This window comes from Alligator mississippiensis, chromosome 3 (genome assembly GCF_030867095.1).
Source record: "Alligator mississippiensis isolate rAllMis1 chromosome 3, rAllMis1, whole genome shotgun sequence".
NCBI lineage: Eukaryota > Metazoa > Chordata > Crocodylia > Alligatoridae > Alligator > Alligator mississippiensis.
In genome coordinates, this window is record NC_081826.1 from 182,038,883 (window position 1) to 182,060,314 (window position 21,432).

At 38.9% G+C, this 21,432-nt stretch overlaps 1 protein-coding gene across 8 annotated transcripts in view; it reads left to right on the forward strand.

The window, feature by feature from the left end:
* The window catches only part of FREM1 (FRAS1 related extracellular matrix 1), a 148,051-nt gene that overhangs the window by 105,635 nt on the left and 20,984 nt on the right, over positions 1 to 21,432 (forward strand). For 2 of the 8 annotated variants that reach the window (XM_019483845.2, XM_019483844.2), the window contains 8 exons: positions 5,678 to 6,092; positions 8,697 to 8,898; positions 9,131 to 9,275; positions 11,762 to 11,891; positions 13,314 to 13,386; positions 18,009 to 18,158; positions 19,468 to 19,706; positions 21,112 to 21,159. In XM_019483845.2, the coding sequence (XP_019339390.1) occupies positions 5,678 to 6,092; positions 8,697 to 8,898; positions 9,131 to 9,275; positions 11,762 to 11,891; positions 13,314 to 13,386; positions 18,009 to 18,158; positions 19,468 to 19,706; positions 21,112 to 21,159 (1,402 nt within the window). Of the gene's footprint in view, positions 1 to 5,624; positions 6,093 to 8,696; positions 8,899 to 9,130; positions 9,276 to 11,761; positions 11,892 to 13,313; positions 13,387 to 18,008; positions 18,159 to 19,467; positions 19,707 to 21,111; positions 21,160 to 21,432 lie in introns of those variants that run through there. The other 6 variants (XM_019483847.2, XM_006272014.4, XM_019483846.2 and 3 more) reach the window with 5 other exon arrangements.

Consider the following 21,432-nt stretch of genomic DNA (forward strand, 5'->3'; position numbering starts at 1 on the left):
AAATCATTACATATGCTAATAGATTGGCCAGATTACATATTCCAATACAGCTTTTTTCTGTCATAAATTTAAATACACAAATACTTTGAGTCCTTGTAAATGTACATCTTTGAAGCTTCATAATTATGTCCCCAAGAGATTTTGCCAAAAAAAAATTATTTCAATGAGCCACGTTAAAAATAACTTGGTAAAGTCAAACTCAAAAGAATGGCAATTCACCATTGTTTGTCATCTGTATTCCAACGCATTTTAGTGCTTTTTATTCCTCACAAAATTTATCAAGACTTACACATAAGATTTAATGATTTACCTGAAAATAATGTAACTTATTCTTTCTTAGTATCCTGTATCCCAAAGAAACAGGGGCCTCCATTCTGCAAAGCACCAGTTATGTTACTGAGCTTCCTCATGTTTTATATTGGATCCAGACTCTCAACTGGTGGCATAGCTTCACTGATTTCAGCAAAACTATAAACAAGAATCTGTCCTATTAATATATTATTTTCTAGGATTTCAGCTCTTATTGTTTCACTTTTAGCATAAAAGTGATCTCCTGCCATCAAATCATCTTTCTTTCGTACTAAAATCAATGCTGCCACCAAGTATTGTTAACTCTGAGTGAGAGTTTGAGGTAAGGTTTCTTAATCAGGACTTTGAACATGTTTCTTTCATGCTGGTTGTTAAAGCTGTTCTTGAAATCAAACTGAATGACTGCCATCCAGTCCACCTATTTAATTTAATTTCCTAGGTCTCAGCTGTGGCTTCTGGTGGAAAAGTAGAAAATATAACCATCTGTAATACTGTCTCAATATGTATACTCTGTCCTGCCCTTTAGTGCTATGCCTCTTATATCACTGTAATACTATTTTTTCTAAAAGCTCTAAGTAAAATTAAAGGCTTTCTGAGTTCTCTAGTATTTCTTTAAAACACTGACAAATAGAGTCACTAATCTAGCAGCAGCTGTGAAAGTAAATTTACAGACAAAACTTTGTTACTTCTAGGAACTGTTTGGCAGACTTTTGACTCTCAAATGTACTTTCACATGGGGAACCCAGTGCTTCCGTTCCAGTCCTGAACCTGACTCACAAGCCAGCAGAGACTAGATAAAACTTAAATGCAAAGTGTCAGAAAGGACAGCATTCCTCATAGTTTATTTAACCATACTACTCTGCATGAATGATGTGTGCCCCTCGCGGCTGGGGGGGCATGGCAGTGGCGGCAGGAGCACGGCAGTGGTAAGCTAGGGAGCTCCCACAGATGCTGCCAGCGCTGTTGGCAGCGGTGGGGAAGGGGGTTATAAGAGAGAGAACTGAATCTAGCCATTCTCAAACCTGGGGAGGTTCTTTCATGAGATTTTTGTTGAAGAGAGCAAAATAAGGCAAAAGGAAGGTTACATATGGCATTTCCTAAGGAATAGCTGTAATCTTTGAGTAAAGCAGACTGAAAATTTTTACTCATTACATTTTTGGCAAAAATATTGGGATTTCTGAAAAATCTAAATTTTCATGGGAAAAATCCAATTTTGCCTCAGGTTCATTTTCCTTCTTGGAAAAGCAAAGTGAAATCTTTTTTTCTTAACACAAATAAAAAGTTTAGTTTCTCAAATGAAATAGAAACATCTCATTCAGGCTTGTTTCAACAATGGACTGCAGCTGTGTGATCTGCCCTTATGCCTTATGGGAGGTTAGAGTTCAGGTGGGTCAAGACCCCATTCTTCCCTATGAATCACAGCTTCCATGATGCACTGCAATCTCTGCTGGCTAAGCTGCATGATAGGAAGTTTAGCCCATTGGAAAGCTGGAAGCTTGAGGCCCTCCTACAGTTTAGGTATATACAGTGTTGACACAAACTAAAATTAAAACAGATGGACATTTCTGATTGGAAACTTTCTGAACTTTTCTGTCTAAACAGAGAAGAAGGACATTTTCAAATTCTTTCCTTTGTAACTATTTTTTTCTTTCTGACAGTCCATTCCTAGCATCTGATAAAGTAGGCTATAGCTTGAGAATGCTCATGCCTCTCCCAATCAGTTAGTCTCTAATAATGTGTCACCCTATCCTATCTTCTTCTACACAAAGTTGTCATAGATCGGAAATTCTTTTTGGTCATCTTTAGTGGAGGTGTCCTAAAGTCGCTTATTTTCATCTGAGAATTTGTCAGAGTCGATATTTGATACCTACCACACCTCTGGGAAGCTTTGTGATACATTCATGTGAAGCATTACAGCTTTGTTTAGAACACAAATTTATATAAGTCAAGTCATACCAGTGCAAATCTTTGTGTGTAGATGCACTTATTTAAGAGTGGATTATTTCAGTTTAGCATAACCTGCTCCTAATCCACTTAAGCTAAACTGAAATCAGCCTGGTTTAAACTGAAACAAGAGCATTCAAACAGCCTTTCCTACGAGTTTATCTAAATCAGCTCAAAATCACACCTTAAATTAAACTATCGCAACTTTGCATGTAAATAAGCCTTCTGTCTGAGTTAGTGATGTAGAACCTAATTAGAAAGGCTGTTGTCATAAAAGTAAGGTTATGGTATTTTAATAAATATAGTGTCAGTTTTAATCACAGTAATTGATGTTCCTTGCTGTTAGTATTTGGCAAAGAATTTGGTTGTGTGTGGAGATATAAGTACGGTGGCAGATTATTTTTTTAAACAAGAAATGGTGACATTAATTATATGGGGAGTTTAAATGATCAGATTTTTACCTTCTGCTGAAGTACTTTCTTCAGTCATAAATTTCTCTGTATTGTTTGGTGCTGCTGGCCTGGAAGAAAGATTTGGCAGTGCTTGTTTGGACAGATGACTTCAAGTGATTAGCAACCTGACATCAGATGCTGGCAGCAGGATGCTAAAAGAACATGCTAATGTCCTCCATTTTGACACGCTGGCTCGATTTTGTAATGAGCTGGCACTATTTATAATTCCATTTTTATCTTTTAAATGCCATGACAGATGGTAGGTTCTACAGCCAACTCTATTGCCATGGAACTGCAGAAAGCATGAAACCTTGGTAATGGCGAAATCAAACCATGCGACATGTCCTCCTAACTAAGCCTGAGAGTTGTCCCCTAAATTTCATCAGAGTAATGAGAATCTTGGCTGCTTTCTATTCCTAAGGGAAAGTTGAAGCAGAAGTAAATCAGAAATAAGCAAACAATCCCCCTTCCCCACCCCCCACCCCCAAATGTAGAAAAGGCTACTTCTTGGACACAGCTAGCTTCATTAACCTGGAAGATCAAGTTATGTACAGTATTTGCATTGGAATTTTCAACCTTATTAATACATCTAAGAGCTTCATTCTTGTCCAGCATCCTATAGAAGGTTCTGAACCAAACTTTCATATTCATGATCTGAACTATTCTTCCAAACAGGTTTATTATATGTAGGTTTGAGACATTACCCAAGAGGCCTCCTAGGTTAAGCCAAGGAAGGGGATGTGTCAGTGGAAGGATCTAATCTGCACCTCTGGCCTGCACTTTTCCTGTCTTTAAAAAGCTAAAATAAGGTCTTGTGTGAACATGTTTTTTTTTTTTTACTTCTTATTTATCATCATCATGCCAGTTGTATATCCAATCTTGCTAGATTAGTCATAGTACATCCCTTTTACCATTGGCACAACAGCTTTAGGTCAGTACAGACAGCTGCCTCTATGTTCCCAACTGGGAATACTGCCCTCAGTAAACATATTTCTAACTCCTATATAGTCTCTGGCCTGCTTACGCTCATTCCCATCTGTCTGATGGCATAGTGCCTGCTTTCAAGTTGGTCAGCCCCTAATTATTGGGCATCACTGTAGGTAGTGAAGGGTTTTAGCTGGACAGCCTGTGCAATACAGCAAGCCATTTCCATGACCTGCTTAAGGTCACTTATATTCAAGGTGAACAACATCAATCCTAGTTCTGATTTTTCAATTCTTGTAGCACTTTTCTGGTTTCAGTGGCAAAGCTTCTCAATCAGTAGATGAAGGTGAGACAAGGAAGCAGACTGTCTAGCAGTCTTCACTTGGCATAAGTAAAATGGCAGCCAAGTGATGAGTGGAAAGACACTTAAGTGTGTATGTACCTGTGGTTATATATGATGTATCAGTTGCATTTTTCCATATGAGTTTAAATTCATGAATGTAATAAGTGGAATAATGCATGCACACAAAGCTAAGCATGGAGGGGAAAGAGGGAGACCCTGGGGCAAGGGAAACATATCAATGCAAAAAAAAAAATCTCTTTACAAAGAGAACCTTTACACCTAGGAAGGCAGATGTGTGCATTTTCACCATCATGACAAAATAAATAAATGGAGAGCAGCAAGGAAGAACATTATACATCAGCAGCAGCATTATATATCATACTCAGAGGGGAAAAAACAACTGATATAGCTCAGTGGCACCTTATGATGATGTGATGTATAACTCAATCAGAATCTTGCAGTGGACTTTTCAGCCTCCCAAACCCCTGAAATATCTTTCACCACAATTTTCAATTTTAGATTTTTAAGAAAAATAGAAGGAAATAAGCATTCCACTAACAACTAGGATTAATTTAATAGTCTACAAAATTGTTTTTCCCTTATGCTCAGCACCACTTTAAAGTAAGCGAAATAACATCCTCTAATTTCTTTACCATTTCATAACTGACAGATGACCTTCCAGTTTGTTACCAAGCTCTTTATTTGGGTCTTTCTCTTTCCCATGCAAAATAAGAGCAAAAATTATAAAGCTTAACACTACAGTAAATGTCAGAAAGTATTTCTACTTGAGACAGAAATATATGCGTTACTGTTACTAAAAAGTTACATGAAGAGAATAAATGCAGCAAATATGATCCACAGAGAAATTCAAATGCACACACCATGGTTTAAAAATAAAGTCTAGCACCTATTCAATTTTGCCAGGTCCTTACTGTAGATTTTAAATCTCTAAGTGAAATTTTAATTTGAGCCTCTGTAAGGAAAAACAAATATGTGACACTGAGATATTGGAATCCTATTTGCATCTGAACATGATGGGATTTACATCTATAAATGGGACTTGGGTTTAGTGTTACCAGGAGCATTTCCAGTGAGATGGGAATATAATGCTACATTCCCTTTACTGTCTTGGTTTTTTATCAGTTTTTGGTGAATTTTGTGCCTATGGAAGTGAGGGGCTAACATCACTAAGCAGATCAACCCAATCTACAAGCAGATGCAGTTCTTTTCATTGTCTCTGTCCATGTATCATAACTGCTTTTACAATCCACATGCTCCTAAAGTTAAAACTTTTGGTATGTGAACAAATATGTACTGTACAATGAGATCAGCAAATGCATCCCGCTTTTGATTTCATCAGTCTAAACCCTAGCAAGGTAGCTAGATCACTACTATGCTTTATATAAATCACTTCCTTTATGTTTGTGAGGGTAGATATATTATTTTCTCCACAAGCACTCCTTTGGTATGAGAAGGGTTAAGCTTGCCCTCTAGCTGGCAATCTGCTTCTGTTTTTCTAAATTACATACTTCAGTCTAAGTATGAGTCAAATGAGAGGCAGAACACCATCAAAGATCCAGTTTTTATGTGCGTTTCAGAGCCCCTTCAAAGCATATCCTTTAGTAAAGGTGTGTATTATCATTTCATTTCAGTACATGGTGAATCAAGAGCACATGCTGAAGGATGCCTTGCCTCTCTTTGCCAGATTCATCATCAGCAATGGACTGAAGACTAAACATGGGATGTTCACGATCACTCTGGAGACAATGGACCAAGCTTTGCCTACAGTATCTAGGAACAAAGGGTTAAGATTAGTGGAAGGCGCTATGGCACTCATTTCTCCTGATGTCCTGCAGATTTCAGACCCAGACACTTCCTCAGAGAACCTTACATTCCTCTTGGCACAGCTCCCTCAATATGGCCAACTGTATTACCGAGGGGCTGTACTCCTGCAGCACAATTTCACCCAGCAAGATGTGGACAACATGGATGTAGCATATAAACATGGAGGAGGGGATTCCCAGATTGACAGATTTACATTTGTGGCAACAGATAGGACTAATCAAGGCTTCATCATCAATCGGAGGATGCAAGTAGAGCCGGTGGCATTCACCATTCAGGCAAGTATGGCTAACAGGCCTGTTTTATAAAGATGAATAACATAATGTGGTTAATTAATAGGATATTATTGGCTCTGAGAGGGATAGCACTAGTACATATTTCCTGCTTTGTTTGAGGGACTCAGCAATTTATAACTGGTAGGGATAGGCTAATAGAATAAAAGGTTTTACTTTTCTACTCTGTCTAGAATGAATCCATGGAACTCATTGGCGGTATTACTGAGGCAAGTAAGTTTGTGCAGTTCAAAAGGGGACTAGATAGAAGAAAAACACGATTGTTGTTACTGTGCCAGAATAAATATTAATATAAATATTTTCCATCCCCTGGGCCTAATGTTAGCTGCAGCCCTGCTTGGGAATGATTCCTTCTTCCCTCCTCATCAATTTTTCCCTCAAGATATATTGCATTATATGAGCCAGCAGTACGATGGTAGAGCAAATAATACTCTAGCATGCATCAATCAGTGCATCTCCAACAAAGCCAAGGAGGAGATTCTTCTGCTCTACTCAGTGCTGGTAAGACCACAGCTGGAGTCAGCGCTGGTAAGACCACAGCTGGAGTACTGTGTCCAATTCTGGGCACCACACTTTAACAAGGACATGGACAAGCTTGAGAGAGTCCAAAGAAGAGCCACCCATATGATCAGAGTCTTAAAAGGCAAGCCATATAAAGAAAGGCTGACAGATCTGGGACTCTTCAGCCTGAGGAAAAGAAGGCTGAGAGGGGACCTAGTAGTATCTTACCGCTACACTAGGGGAGGACATCAAGGGCTCGGTGAGAAACTGTTCAGCAGGGCACCTGAGGGGAAAACCAGTAGTAACGGCCACAAACTCCTGGAAGATTGATTCAGGCTCAACATTAAGAAAAACTTCTTTACAATCAGGGTGTCCAGACTATGGAATAAGCTCCCTCCAGAGGTGGTGCAACTGCCTACCCTGGAAATCTTCAAGAGGAGACTAGACAGTCACCTTGCTGGGGTCACCTGGCCCCCAGTTATCTTTCCTGCTTGGTGCAGGGGATGGACCCGATGATCTTCTGAGGTCCCATGGATGACTGGTGCCTCCCAAGTGTGGGGGGGCACCAGATCGCCAATTGCCGAGCCAGCAGCAAAACCGGAAGTGTACTTCCAGTTTTACGGCTGGCACTTCCAGGGAGTGCACGGTCAATCTCAGGAGGTGTACATGCACTTGTGTGCACCCCTATGGATTGTCAATGTGAGATCTCTTCCAGCCTTACAATCTATGAATCCAGAAACTTACAGGTATGTACTGAGCCTCTTTTTAAAGCATTTGTCATGGGCTCCTTCATGAGAGAAAATATCGGACTTGATAGACTCTATTCTTGGGGGGAAGTTATATTTTACAGTTTTTATAAAATAGGAATCTGTTCAAACATCTCCCCTGCCCTTGAAATGAATCTCTCTTATAGTTCTGAATTCTACAGCATCTGCCAGGTTGTTTATCATCTTGTGTGATGGGATCAGCTGCTTATTAGAATCAAATTCTTAAACTGCAATCTATGCATAAAAGCTTTTTTTCTAGACAGCTGTGAGAATCAATGAGTAAAATACAATGAAGTGCTGAAACTGTACAGAGCATCTTGATAAAACTCCACATGGACTTTTTACTTTGCTCACTTTCACTTTGCTGTCACTTATAAGAATCACCAGCTATTAGAAGCAAATGTTTGCTGCCTGGCAGAGACTGTATTAAGAAATCTTGAGTTACAAATCAAGATGCTAGGCTCTGTCTGCTGGCCAGCTGAATTTCCATCCTTCCTTCCTATGACCTCCGGAATCCCGTTAAGATGTCTATATCTTAGTTTGCTCCAGTTGCACATCGTGATCTTTCCTTTGACCTTCTGTATGCCACCTTCTCCCTCTTTCCCCTTCAAAGACTCTGTATAGGTGCCTTTGTTTCGATTTCCTGTATAATCTGGCACATTTCAGCATCTAGACTGACCCAGGCTGCATTGCTCATCAAAGCCCAATAAATGTCAAAGTACAAGTGCTAGTGTCTAGCTAGGAGACTTCTGATACTCTTCACTCTTCTTTTCAATAAAGCTTGGAGGCTGTGTAGGAAATGAGGAAAGCCATTTCAGGGAAGATAATGGGATGTAGATGAAGCAGAGCCTGAAATGAAGGCAAGGCAACAGCTAGTTATGGATGGAGCTGTGAGAGACTGCACAGTCTGGGAAAGATGTATTGACCAGACCTTGGGGTTAGGCTTTCAGGCTGTCATGTAGAATGGAGGGTGGGAGCCGTTTGTTGTATTTTTCATTTGCAAAGAAGAAAATGTGATGAGGAGGAGGTAGGGAGATGGTTACATAGGCAGACATTATGTATGGTGCTCTGCCTTGCAGAATTTGTTCTATGCTCTGCTGCTGAGTATGTTCTATGTATAAAAAGTTGCCTAGACCTGGGGACCTGTCATGAGAAGTGGTTACTTTACTAGAGGTTATATTTCATCTTCAACAGATTATCAATCAAACTAAGCTTTATACTCTATACACTCTATATGCTGTAGTGCTTTCAGTAAAAATGTAGATGCAGGGTAATATCTGATTCAGTGGGAAAAAAGGGGAACATTTGTTATTTGATTCAGGTGGACCATTTGGACAGAACTGCACCAAAAATTGTTCATCTCCATTGTTCTTGTAATGTGGAGCTCCTGAAGAATGGCAATTTTGGGATTTATATTACTGCCAGGTCCCTGAAAGCATCTCACCCCAATATAGAAGATGACCAAATCATCTTTAAGATTTTACAAGGTCCTCGCTATGGCTACCTGGAAAATACAACAACAGGTACTGTTTCTTTAATCTCTCAGTATGAATTTTGTTAACAAGTATGGGCTGCACTGGAATATAAGAAATTTTCGGTATAAGGTGGGTTTCTGGAAGATCAATGAATCCTTATTCACACTCTAAGAGTTAACAAACAGAAAGTTCTAAAACAATCTATATAAACTGGTGTGTCTCTTGCTAGCTCCTGTATGAATGGATTTTGAATCATTGGAATATTTTCTTCCTTTCTCAGGCAGGTGCATCCAGGAGGAATTCAGCCAAAAAGATTTAAATAGCAAAATCGTACTTTATGTCATCAATCCAACTTGGGCAGTGAATTCAGACAGCTTGGAGTTTCAAGTCACAGATCCCACTGGGAGCTCTGGCACCTCCCAAATGTAACTTCAGTCTTTCATTCTAAACACTGTAACACCTTATGCACTACACCTTTAAAATCTGAGGGACTACTTTTTGTTTTAGGTGAACTCAGTCATTGAAGATGTGAGTGAAAGAGAAAGTGCTTAGTTTTACAGGTTCAGATTGCAGTGCTTTTTAGAGAAACTAAGAATAAAATAGTATAGAGGTATTTATGTTGAGTAACAGTTAAAGAATGTGGAGTCTTGTCTTCCCTTAAGAACTGCAAAGAGACAGTTTCAAGTCATGTGCTGTAGTATATGAGCAGGATATGTGCTTACATATATGAATATGTGCTTACACACACACACACACACACACACACACACACACACGATTTAAGTATATAAAGGAGTTTATTGAATTTACCAGCTCTAAACAGTGTAAATACTGCCTTAGTGACAGGACTGTGAGCTTCATATACATCCTCTTGCAGCTGGAGGTCACTCTAGGCCTGTTCTGACAGTAGCCTTTCCAGAGCATGAGATCACAGCAGAAAGGGAAGTGTTAGGCAATAAAATTTTATATGGGTCATACATTGAAGGAGAACAAACAGGGAACTTATTCTCTCCTGTCATATGATTCCAGTATTATAATTAGGGGCACCCTCTTAGCCTGTGTTAAATGCAACAAATGTTGCAACAAATTGGTGAGAGCCTGCAAAATTGGTTTAACTGTTCCCCTGAAGAAAACGAAATACTGTCTGATAACAATAAACAAGAAAGGAGGTAGCGAGCAAAACTCTGTTTTATTGGGAAAGTTTATATTTTATTTCTGAATACAGTATTTGACTTTTGAATGATTGAGAAATATGTCCAGAGTTATCCTACATATGTTTGTGTCCACAAGCCAGATCTCCTAGAAGGAAAAAAAAAGATAAAGGACTTTGAACTGTATGCAGTTTCACCATAGATTAACAATTGATAGAGAAATTGAAGTTACTGCAGTACCAGGCTATGTCAATAAGTGAGTGCATTCAACGTCATATAAATACAGCTAACTTAAGCTAAGCACTTTGTTACAGCACTATACATTCTCAAACATGAATTTGCATTAGATCACCTACCAAACACTGAAATGCAGGCACCCCTTTGTTGAACCCCAGGACTTTTTGTGAGTCAACACTAATACATAACATCTTTTAAGGAAGGCAACTGAAGAATAATAGGTTGTTATGGTGAAAGTAGAGGATGAATTTAAGAGAGGTAGGATGAACAGTAGTCATTTGCTAGGAATTTGACTAGAACAAAAAGTTGCCTGCTTTTGATAAAAAACTCTAAATTGAAAATTGCATGTAAAAAGGTGACAATAGATTTATTTGAATGCGTAACCCAATAATTGCTGTTTAATCAAATGGGTTGATTTTAAAAAGCAGCTAATTTAAATGAAAACACAAACATTTAATTGACTGCTGCTGAATTACTGCAAAATCATATTTTGAGCATTTCTCTGAATAGGCTAAGGGTGACTATTTATTTTCATTGCTCTGTAATTATATATGAGACCCTACAATACATGTAACAGTTCAAATTCTTCACCCTGTCAAGTTTAGCAAGTAACTTAGAGTTTGTCTACATAGGAGAAATTTCCCAACAAAACTGTAGCAGAATAACAACAACACCATAGATATTCCAGTTTAATTTAATTATTCTGGAATAACTCTTCCTTTATGACATTAATCTGAAATAAAAGTGATTTTCTTCTGGAATAGTACACTTCTTCCAAAATGGAGTAATTATCCTGAAATTAAGTCACTCTTACTTTAGAAGAGAGCATCTGCATAAGGCTAGTATTCCAAAATAGCCTAAAAAAGAATGCACTGCATTCAAAAACGTGTTTAAGTATATCCCAACTATGCAGTTGGTCCAATAAAATATACAGTATTTCCCTATTGCCCACAAATATCATTGCCTTTAGCAAAATAGTTATGTTTCTATAGGTATGTTGGCTAGTTTTTCCATGTAGTCCAGCCCTTAGGCAAGACTGAAACTGCAGGGGGGGGAAAGAACTGTGCCCTTGTTTAGAATCAGTAAAACTGAAGCAAGGTGAAGCCTTAGTCAAATGGATATTAAGAACACCAAATCAAATGCCACCCCATTGATGTTGATGACAAAACTTCTCAGATGGTATAATTTTTAGCTGTGGGTGTGAGATGTCCATAGGCAGACAAAGTTATTTGGGTAAATGTGAAATCTTTTATTAAGCCAACAAATAACCTTGTCTGCCTATGTCCTTAGACCAACAAGGCTACAACTAACACCCCCAGAGAAGATGTCCATGGAAGTCTTAATTTATTTAACTGCTTCTTTATCTACAATTAGCGAAGTCAACAAATGCACTCATTTGAAAACAGAGGCTAAGTATGTGTATTCACTGAATCAACAGTCAAGATTATGGCACCTTTATCAAAACTTCAGGAAAGAGAGACTGGTTTTCTCCTGGAGTTGTTCTCTTTTTAATTTTTTTACAGTCTGGAACTGAAGTGGTCTCGAATTGAAATGCAACAGGCTGCATATGAAGTGTGTGAGAATGTGGGAATCTTGTCTTTGAAAATCACCAGGTCAGGGCATTCCACAGACTCTGCCTTTGTCACAGTGAAGGTAGGTTGGGGTGAGAAATTTGGGCAGAAGCTGAATAATGGTCTGAAGTAGTTACTTTCTTTCCTAAAATGGCATGAACATATTGCTTGGAGTAGTAGGCAACAAACTAAGCTATGTCAGCAGAATGGCATATACTTCCAACCACATCTGTCAGGATAAACGTCTTGCTAGCAGAACTGGTGAGGAATTCCCAGACAAAACATAGTTTCAGTGGAACATACTGATTCATCAAAACCAAAATGTTTTACAGAAATACCTTGACTTCATCAGATAGGTATTTGTAAAAAATACCTTGGCTTCCCCTGAAACCTAGGCAGGTTTCCTGATTTCCTGCCTGGGCTTCTAGGGTTCATAGCTGTACCCTAGGACAATCCTTCTATGGAAGTTTCCCCAGAGTTGAAGAGCCCAGGATTTCAAAGATAGCCATGCTGTGAGAACTGCTAAGGAACTATGTAGTCCAGGGATCTGGCATCTGCCCAGATCTGGCATTAGAGCTCTGGGTAGAGCCAGATTTCTTAGGATTTTAGGCTCCTGTGTAGCCCCTGACTGAAGAAAACTCCTCAGCTGCATTTGGCATCCTTGAGAATAAGGTAGGGGGAAGCTGTAAATGTGGGGCATCCTCAGGAGTCAGAACACATGGCTCTTTCATGTCGGGAAAATGAGAATGAAAATATTCAATTTTCTTTCAGAACAAAACCTTCAGGGAAGTTTCCTTCCACAGCAATTTAAAAAAAAGAAATTTAGCTTTTCTTCTCAGAACAAAACTTTTGCAAAATATCAGAATTTCCCATTAAATAGAAATGTGTTTATTACCAGCAATATTTACTATTGCCACCTTAACATAATTCAATGTCAGCAATGTGACCCTAAGTGAAAACATCTCTTATTCTACCTTTAAAGAAGTCAGTGGGAGTTCTGCCATCGACTTCTGTTGGTTGAGATGGGTTCCATAGTCATGTGTATTAGACTGTTTTTCTTCCACTTATCTCTAAATTGCCTTCAGTCCAAGGTCTACATTTTGGCTGGCACTGACCATACAGCACTTGAGGATCAGATAAATGAAGCTCAGCAGGAGGAATGAAGGGTGGGAGTTGGCTTCACACAGTCTGTTTTCTGATAATATAAAGAACTTTTACATTATAATTTTTAAACCACAGCTGAGTTTGGAATTGAATTTTTGCTGTTTAAACTAGCAAGATTTATTTTATTCCTAGTTCTGTTTTCACTGTGGTCTCACAGAGTATCATAAAATACTGTATGTACTTTGGAGGCTTCATGGATAGGTGATGAATATCCCCAGTACCTTGCAGCACATATTAGAAAATTTAGAAAATGATGCTTTTTCATTAAAATTATATATTTATTATTATTAAATTTCATTCATTCAAGTTGTATAGTATTTATTGCCTAATTTCTTCTTAGGTCAATGAAGCGTCTGCTATACTTGGCAAGGATTTTACTATACCTCCTTCTAAGCTCATTCAGTTTGATCCAGGTATGCTTTGGCATGTCAGGTTTAATTTAATAATAAATTAACTGATGCAATGATGTATATGTGGAGAGTGAGATGGGAAGTTGAATGGGAATCAAGGTAATAGAATCATAGAAAATTAGGTTTGGAAGGAACCGCAGGAGGTCATCTAGTCCAAGCCCCTGCTCAAGGCAAGAACATCCCCAGTTAAATCATCCCAGCCAAAGCTTTGTCTAGCCGGTCTTAAAAACCTCCAAAGATGGAGAGTCTACAACCTCTTTGGATAACCTGTTCCAATGTTTTACCACCCTCCTAGTGAGAGCGTTTTTCTTAATATCTAACCTAAACTTCCCTTGCTGCAACTTTAGATCATTGCTTCTTGATCTGTTATCTGCCACCACGGAGAACAGTCTAGCTCCATCCCCTTTGGAAACAGGTATTTGAAAGCTGCCATTAAATCCCCCCTCAGTCTTTCCTTCTCCAAACTAAATAAGCTCAGTTCCCTCAGCCTCTCCTCAGAAATCATGTGCCCCAGCCCCCTAACCATTTTTCTTACCATCCTCTGGACTCTCTACAATTTGTCCAAGTCTTTTCTGTAGTGGGGGACCCAAAACCCGACACACTACTCCAGATGTGGCCTCACTGGTGCTGAATAGAGGGGAATAATCACTTCCCTCAATCTACTGGCAACGCTTCTACTAATGCAGCCCAGTATGCCATTTGCATACAAGGGCACATTGTTGGCTCATATTCAGCTTGCTGTCCACTGTAACCCCCAGGTCCTTCTCTGCAAAACTGTTGTTTAGCCAATCAGTCCCCAGCCTGTACTGGTGCATGGGATCATTCTGTCCTAAGTGCAGGACTTTGCACTTCTCCTTATTGAACCTCATGGGATTTCTTTTGGTCCAATCCTCCAATTTGTCCAGGTCTCTGAGTCCTAGCACTACCTTCCAGCATATCTACTACTCCCCGCGGCTTGGTGTCATCTGCAAACTTGCTGAGGGTGCACTCTGTGCCATTTTCTAGGTCATTGATGAAGATATTGAACTAAAATAGCCCCAGGACTGACTCCTGGAGCACTCCACCTGTTATCAGCTGCAAACTAGAAATCTAGCCATGAATTACTACCCTCTGAGCCCAATGATTCAGCCAATTTTCTATCCACCTTACTGTCTATTCATCCAACCTGTATTTCCTTACCTGGGTTCTGTCCTGCCTCTTCTACAGATTTCCTGTGCCACCCAAATCTCTCTCATTTGCCCTTGTCCTGGCTCATTTATGCAAGGTAAAATGGCCAGAGAAATGTAAAGAAGACTCCTAAATTCTCATGGGAGGATTCTTCTGATACAGACAGCAGAAGATACTTGGAGAAGGCACTCTATCCCACAAGATAAACTCTAGTGTAGACATTCTAGGCAGTGCTAGAGCCATAGAGCAGCCCTGGGAGGAGGCTATAACGAACAGTCCCCAGTTTCGGTTATACTAGAGTTTGGAGAGGCAGCTGGAGCAGCACAAGATTAGAAGGATGTAGCTTAGTTATTCTATCTGACCTTACACTGGGTTGTAAGTTAAGTGGTCTGCTTCTAAGAGGTACAGCAGAGAAACTCACGTTTAATCTCTCTGCCTCAGTTCCACATCTGTGAAGTGCAGTAATCTTTCTTTTTTCCTGCTACATCCAGTTTGGTTACTGAGTTTAATTAAAATATTTGCATGCTTAAAATTAAGTGTGAGTGTAAGTATTGACAGGGTTGGAACATGAGATTGTAAACTGCTTGGGGCAGAAATTGCATCTTGAACAGCATGTAACACAGTGGAGCCCTGATTTTGGTCAGGGTCTCTAATAAACAATAGCAAGTTCATATAAATATGAATAAGGTGTTGTCTGAGGGGGATTCCTGGATAAAGAATCAGTAAAAATCCAGATTTCTGGAATAAAGGAGATCTGACTTTTATTTCTCTGTACTGCAGTCTTCATTACAATCAAACTCCAAGTCCATGCTTGTCTGTGTACGTGGGTATGTATAGACCAACCAGGGACAAAGGTTCCTTGTTTGCCATGCCGATGTATTTTGTATGTGCAAGTAGATACTGAGGTGTGAGAACACACTTACTGTCATCATTATCTCCTTTGCACATGCATATCTGATTTTCAGCACATTTCAGAGCCTCAACCTAAGACTTGAATTGAAAAAATGTGGCTGTTGCCTGAAATGCCAACTGAGATTCTACACAGCCTGCCAGGAGTAATTGTAATTATAAAACATCACCATGACTATAGAGAAAATAAGAAATATCATCTGTGCCAGTCTCAAACAAATGGTGCCTGTTTTATGGGGAAAATAGCCTAAGCACTTTTCCGCATTTGAAAAAGAAAAGATAAGGGTGAAGTGATAAGCAAATTTCAACCCAACCTTGTGGAATCTGTATGAGAGGGTGCCCCAGATAGGATGTCAGCTTTTGTTGTGCAGAAAGGCAATGCCGACAGTTTTCTTGGCTACAGAGAGTCTGTAGGACTGCAGCCTTGAACATATATTTATTGAGGATTTGCCAGGCTATCACATAGGAAAATCTGTGGCATTTAGTTCAGTTAAAAGTCTAATAAAATTAAATGTCATTGTCTCTTACTGAGATGGCTTTGGCATAAAGATGAAGCACAATGTCCCAAGTATAACTTTTGGTCATCATGTTTTAGAAACAGATTTGGGAGGGATGATGCAATAAACACATTGGTGGAGAAATTAGTTCTTCCTAGAACACCTGAATTGAAATAACATCTCTGAAGCTGGTGCTTTTCCCCAGCGGTTTGCTGAGAGCATTGAGTGTTGAGAGACAGGAATACGGATGGAATAGCAACAGAGTGGGAGCAAATAAAAAATTAAATTAAAGCACCCCTCTGTGACAGGCTTTTGGCAGGAAAAAGAATACAGTCTATTCTATGGGTAACAGTGCAGAACCAAGACCTTTATGCTAGTCTTTTTATTTTAAATGAAAAGCTGTGGTACCAGGATATTGATGTTGGTGTAAAAAATACCTTAGATGGCTGGTTCCTTCTTCATCATAAATCCACCTCTCTCCCCATGTCCCTAAAATTGTTTGATACACTTAGTACTTAGATTGAAATGTCTGGAAGCTGAAGGCAGAACATTTTCAGTGTTGATCTAAGCAGATGCTCTGAACTTGTTGCAAAGATGTATACACTGATTCACTGTAAGGGAAAACTGCTTTTTTGTTGTTATTGAAATCTGCTGCTTACAATGGACGTCACAGCTACATCACTCTTTTGCTACCACTGGGGTTACCAAAGAGATACCAAATCAGCATATCCCACATGACTTTTGCAACAAGCACGCTGTACTTTTTTGGTTGGAACAGTCCACTACCACACACCTTCTGTGCTGGCATATATCCCCCCCCCTTGCCAAATACCAAGTCCTTTGCCTGTGTTTACTGAGCAAAAGCCCCATATCTGTTGATCTCCAGGGCATGAAGGCAGTTGTTTTCTGAAGCTTTTGTTTGAGGGGAGATAGATTTTTGAGCTAGCTCCCTATTTGTGGATAGAGGTATATTTGCTTAAGATTGATTAACTAATTTGATGCTTTTTAAAATAAATTACATGTACAACCAGAAACCATATTAAGAAGCACATACAATTAATAAATTGAAAGTGAAGGTTAACAGTGTCAACAGACACAATCCAACCCCCCTGAAGTCAAAAGGATATCTGTGTGCATAGCATTGGGCCTAGAGCATCAGACTAGAGATGCAAATGAAAGGTAACTCAGAAATAGAGACTAAAACAAATTGGAGTCCAATGCATGTGTAATAAAATAAATATTGCATGCAATACTTATTGTTTTCCCACCAAACATTCATCTTAACTTTGTGGTGCAATTCTGTAAGCAAAAATACATCTAACCCAAGTTATTTCTATGACAAAAAAACCTATTCTGATATCTGATTCTGACTAACTGGAATACAACTTTCCTGGACGGAATTATCTAATAGAAAATAATCCTCTCACATCAATACACATTTAAACTACTGTTGTGTTTATGTGCATGTGTGAGTGTGTTTTCTTTATGTATAAGCACACAATCATTTAACGCACACTTATTCATTGCTATTTCAACAAAGAACCAGAATATCTCTTTGTATTGGTGTAAGAATCTGTTTTAATTTCCAGAGGTATAAATCTGAAGTAACTCAGTTGAAATCAGCAAATGAGTCAAGAACCAAGTCTGGTTTCTAAAGTGTAGTATTTAAAGCCAAGGTATTCTTTGATTGGTTATACAAATATTTTAAATAATTGTAACCCTAAAATTAAGATTCTAGGATAAAAAGGATACTTTCCATTTCTCCTTAATATTGCAACTGAAGCCCTGCATTTGTGTATTGTATCCATCAAGGCTAAGGCATGTTTTTGTTACTCTACATGCACTTGAACTATATCATCATTGTCCAGGAACAAATTTGGTCTCTTAATATTATTTGGGAGAACAGCAGGAGTCCAGTCAGTTGGTAGGTGCACAATAGTATACACAACCTATTCCATTCTAGCCATAGACATGTTAATTAATATATTTCTTTGACACCCAGATTGATTGAAATAGCAATTAAAGAGTAATTAAAATGTTTATTTCTTGTAGGAATGTCAACCAAGAAGTGGAATATAGTAATTACCTATGACGGATTAGAGGAAGACGATGAAGTCTTTGAAGTAGTTCTGAACTCCCCTGTGAATGCAATTCTTGGCACCAGGACAAAAGCTGTAGTGAAAATTTTGGACTCAAAAGGAGGTATTCTCTTTTGATTTTCATCTTTAAAATCTGGAACAATCTTGGCTGAGCAGCTACTTATTTTCAACAAAAAATGTTGCTAACACTTACCTTCAAATCAAAATGCTTAATTTATTTTTAAAGAAAAGTTTTGACAGTTACAGACCCTTTATTCTTTCTCATAACCATATTCTTCCTCTTAAGAAACACAGCATGAAGGAAGCAGCAAGTACAAAAAGAGAAAAACCCTTGCTAACAACAAGAGTGTTCAATTTCAGTTCTCATTGTTTTCAAACAAATAATTTTGAAGGAACATTAAAACATTTTTTCTAGTGATTATGACTGCACTCCTTTCAGAGAAATGTCAGAAAAAATATAACAAATAAACACAACCTTTAAAACAAATTCTTTGGTGTTTTGCAGTCATGGTCCAAGACATTCCAGCATACAATAATGAGCATTATGATGGTTTTGACCATTTTGTTGCAATGCTCTAGTATTTTTCAGTAATCCAATATGGTAGAGGGGCCAACTATTTTGGTAAGTGTGCCACGAACTAGCTCTGCACCCTCTCTGAGTGCCACTTCAATGCCCTTCATCTGTCTGATCTAATGCTCTGCTTTCTGCTCCCTGCTCTGTGTGCTACTGTACTACCTATACTGGCTTCAATCTGCCACGTGGCACGCAGAGGCTATCCATGCCACTTCTGGCATGTGTACCACAGGTTAGCCACAGTGCAAACAACAGGAGGAAAATGGGAAATTATCATCAAGACAGATAAATCCTTTGAGGGCAATAGTATATTTTCTCTGGCAGCTAAGCAGAACATAAATAAAAACGTAAAAATGAATTTGGCTTTGTCCTACAACAGTCATTTTTAAAAGTTCAGGGTCTGGTTTCCTATTCAGTAACACAGGATATAAACAGGAGTTACCCAGTTCAAGTCAACAAATATACCAATGTAAAACTGGTAGATGAGGTAAACTGGGTCTTGGGTTTGCGCATAAAGGATAGGTTAATCATATGCGTTAGTAATACTAGAAAAAGTATTGTTCAACAGATACTTACTAATGAATTTAATTCACAGGAAGATGGGTTTAGTATTTGTGATAAAGTTCTTAAAATTGTATTACTCTCAGACAGTACTAGCAGTTTTTCTCTAGCTAAACAAACCAGAGAAGAGAGGACTAATGAATAACAAATCAGCAACTTAAAATGCAAAATCATCCAACTTTTAATGATGAACTGTTTCAGTGTCCAAGTCATTGTGACCAGTTATCTATTTATGGAGGAGAAGGAACTGACCATCTGCCATCTTGTATGCTTTCAGGTCAGTGCAGCTTTTTCCATTCCTCTGGCCAAAGCAAGCACAACTTACGGAGGACAGATGCATTGCTTCCAGTTTCCTCCAGCTCCTTATTGCCCTCCAGCCCTGGCACCGTTCACTTGGAAAGGATCCCATTGTCTTCTTCCAAAGGGATGATGATGCTGAAGGGGAATATGCTACCGGAATTCAAGTTGGTGAATCGGTCAAGGACTAGACTAAGAGCAGTTGGAAATAGCAAAATAGTAAGGCAGCTGTACTGTGGAGTGATAAGACATGGGGAGTTTCTACATGTATTTATTTCAAAACAATCTTAGCTAAGTGCAGTCAGAAAATATTTGAATTTTCAGTGGAGCACACTCATGAGCTATTTTGTATAAAGATCTTGATGCTGAAAATATGTGTGTATGTAAAAGTGATAGAGTGAAGGAAGGAAATGTACACCAGGCAACAATGTGATCAGGGCCCATCAGCAGTTGATATGCATGTATTGAACCCAGCTCATTTATAGCAGCAGAGAGGTCTATTGAAAAAAGCCACACCAAAAAAAAGACTTTCCTTAAATTTGAAAAAAATGGATGTTCCTCGGGGGACAGATTTCATGTATCCTGGTCTGATTAAGATACAACTATGATTGTTAACTGATTATGGAAATAGGCTATGAGAACAATTTTATGTACCTCATGTAACTACTTTCAGATGTTGTCAGTCTCTATTGCTTGGAAAAAAATAAAAAATTAGAGATAAATTCTGCATGGTTTGCTAACCGAGATTATCCACCAAGGCTAGGGACAGACATTACACATAAACCAGTTTAAGTGATCAGAGACTGGTTTAAACCTATAACAGAACAGATGTTCAGTGCACATAAGACAGTTTGAAAATGGCTGAAACCAGTTTGAGATGAACCTGGTTGAATGTAGTATTAGACTTAACTGATCTGGGTCAAATCAGTTTATGCAATGCCTGTCCCAGACCCCTTGCTGGTTTAAAATAAACCAGACTCCCCCAGCATCCCAGCATGCTCTCTGGGCAGGGTTGGCCCCTCCCCTCTGCTCCCTGGCTGCAGCTCTGGCAAAGACTGCAGCCTGCTCCACCCCTCCCCTTGTCACTCCCTGCTAGCAGGAATTCCCCCCTCCTCTCTGCCTTGCAGAGAGGTGTCTGTATATTAACTAGCAGACCACATGCTGGCTATGGTCTGTGCTGAATCAACAGGCAGAACCAACAGGTAGCTGGCAATATCCCTTTGTTGTTTTCTTAATGGGGTGGTAAACAGTATGATCAATTCCCTGATGGGCTAATAACAGTGTCCTGCCAGGGCCTGGCCATGCCCCGCCACTCCCTCAGCTCAGTACAGTGAAAGGGAAGAGAGGGCTGCTTTAGCACTCCCTGGCTTCTAGCCTGAGCCACTGCAGGCATGTGCCTGCATTTCTGGAATGTAAAGGGAATCCACCTCCAAATCGATTCAAGCTTTGCAGGTTCAACTAACCTGAAAAGATTGAATCAATTCAGGCTCAGGCTTTTTGAATGTCTGTCCCTAGCCCAATAGAAACTCCAACAAGATTTGCATGAAAAGCGAGCTACAGATAGCTACTTATTTCTAGTATTACACAGATGTGTCAAAATCACTTTACTATCTGACTTTTTCAGGTTCATCCATCATCCGTGTTTAGAAATGGAACTGATGTGGTTTTTAAAGTAAGCGTATTTTGCTGTGTCCACCTGCATATTTGCACAATGTTTTTCTTATTGTATTTTACCATAACTACATATACAATGATTCAGTGTAGTTGATACTTTCAGAATTTTTTTATTCTGTACATGTTTTTCCTTTACTTTTGGGTCTCTTTCCTTTTGATTTGAAATAGAAAATGATTCTGAAACATAAAGTATCTTTATGAAGACAACTTTAGAGTTGTTAATACATGGTAATACTATCTTTTTTCTTCTTGTTTTTTTTTTTTTGGTTAC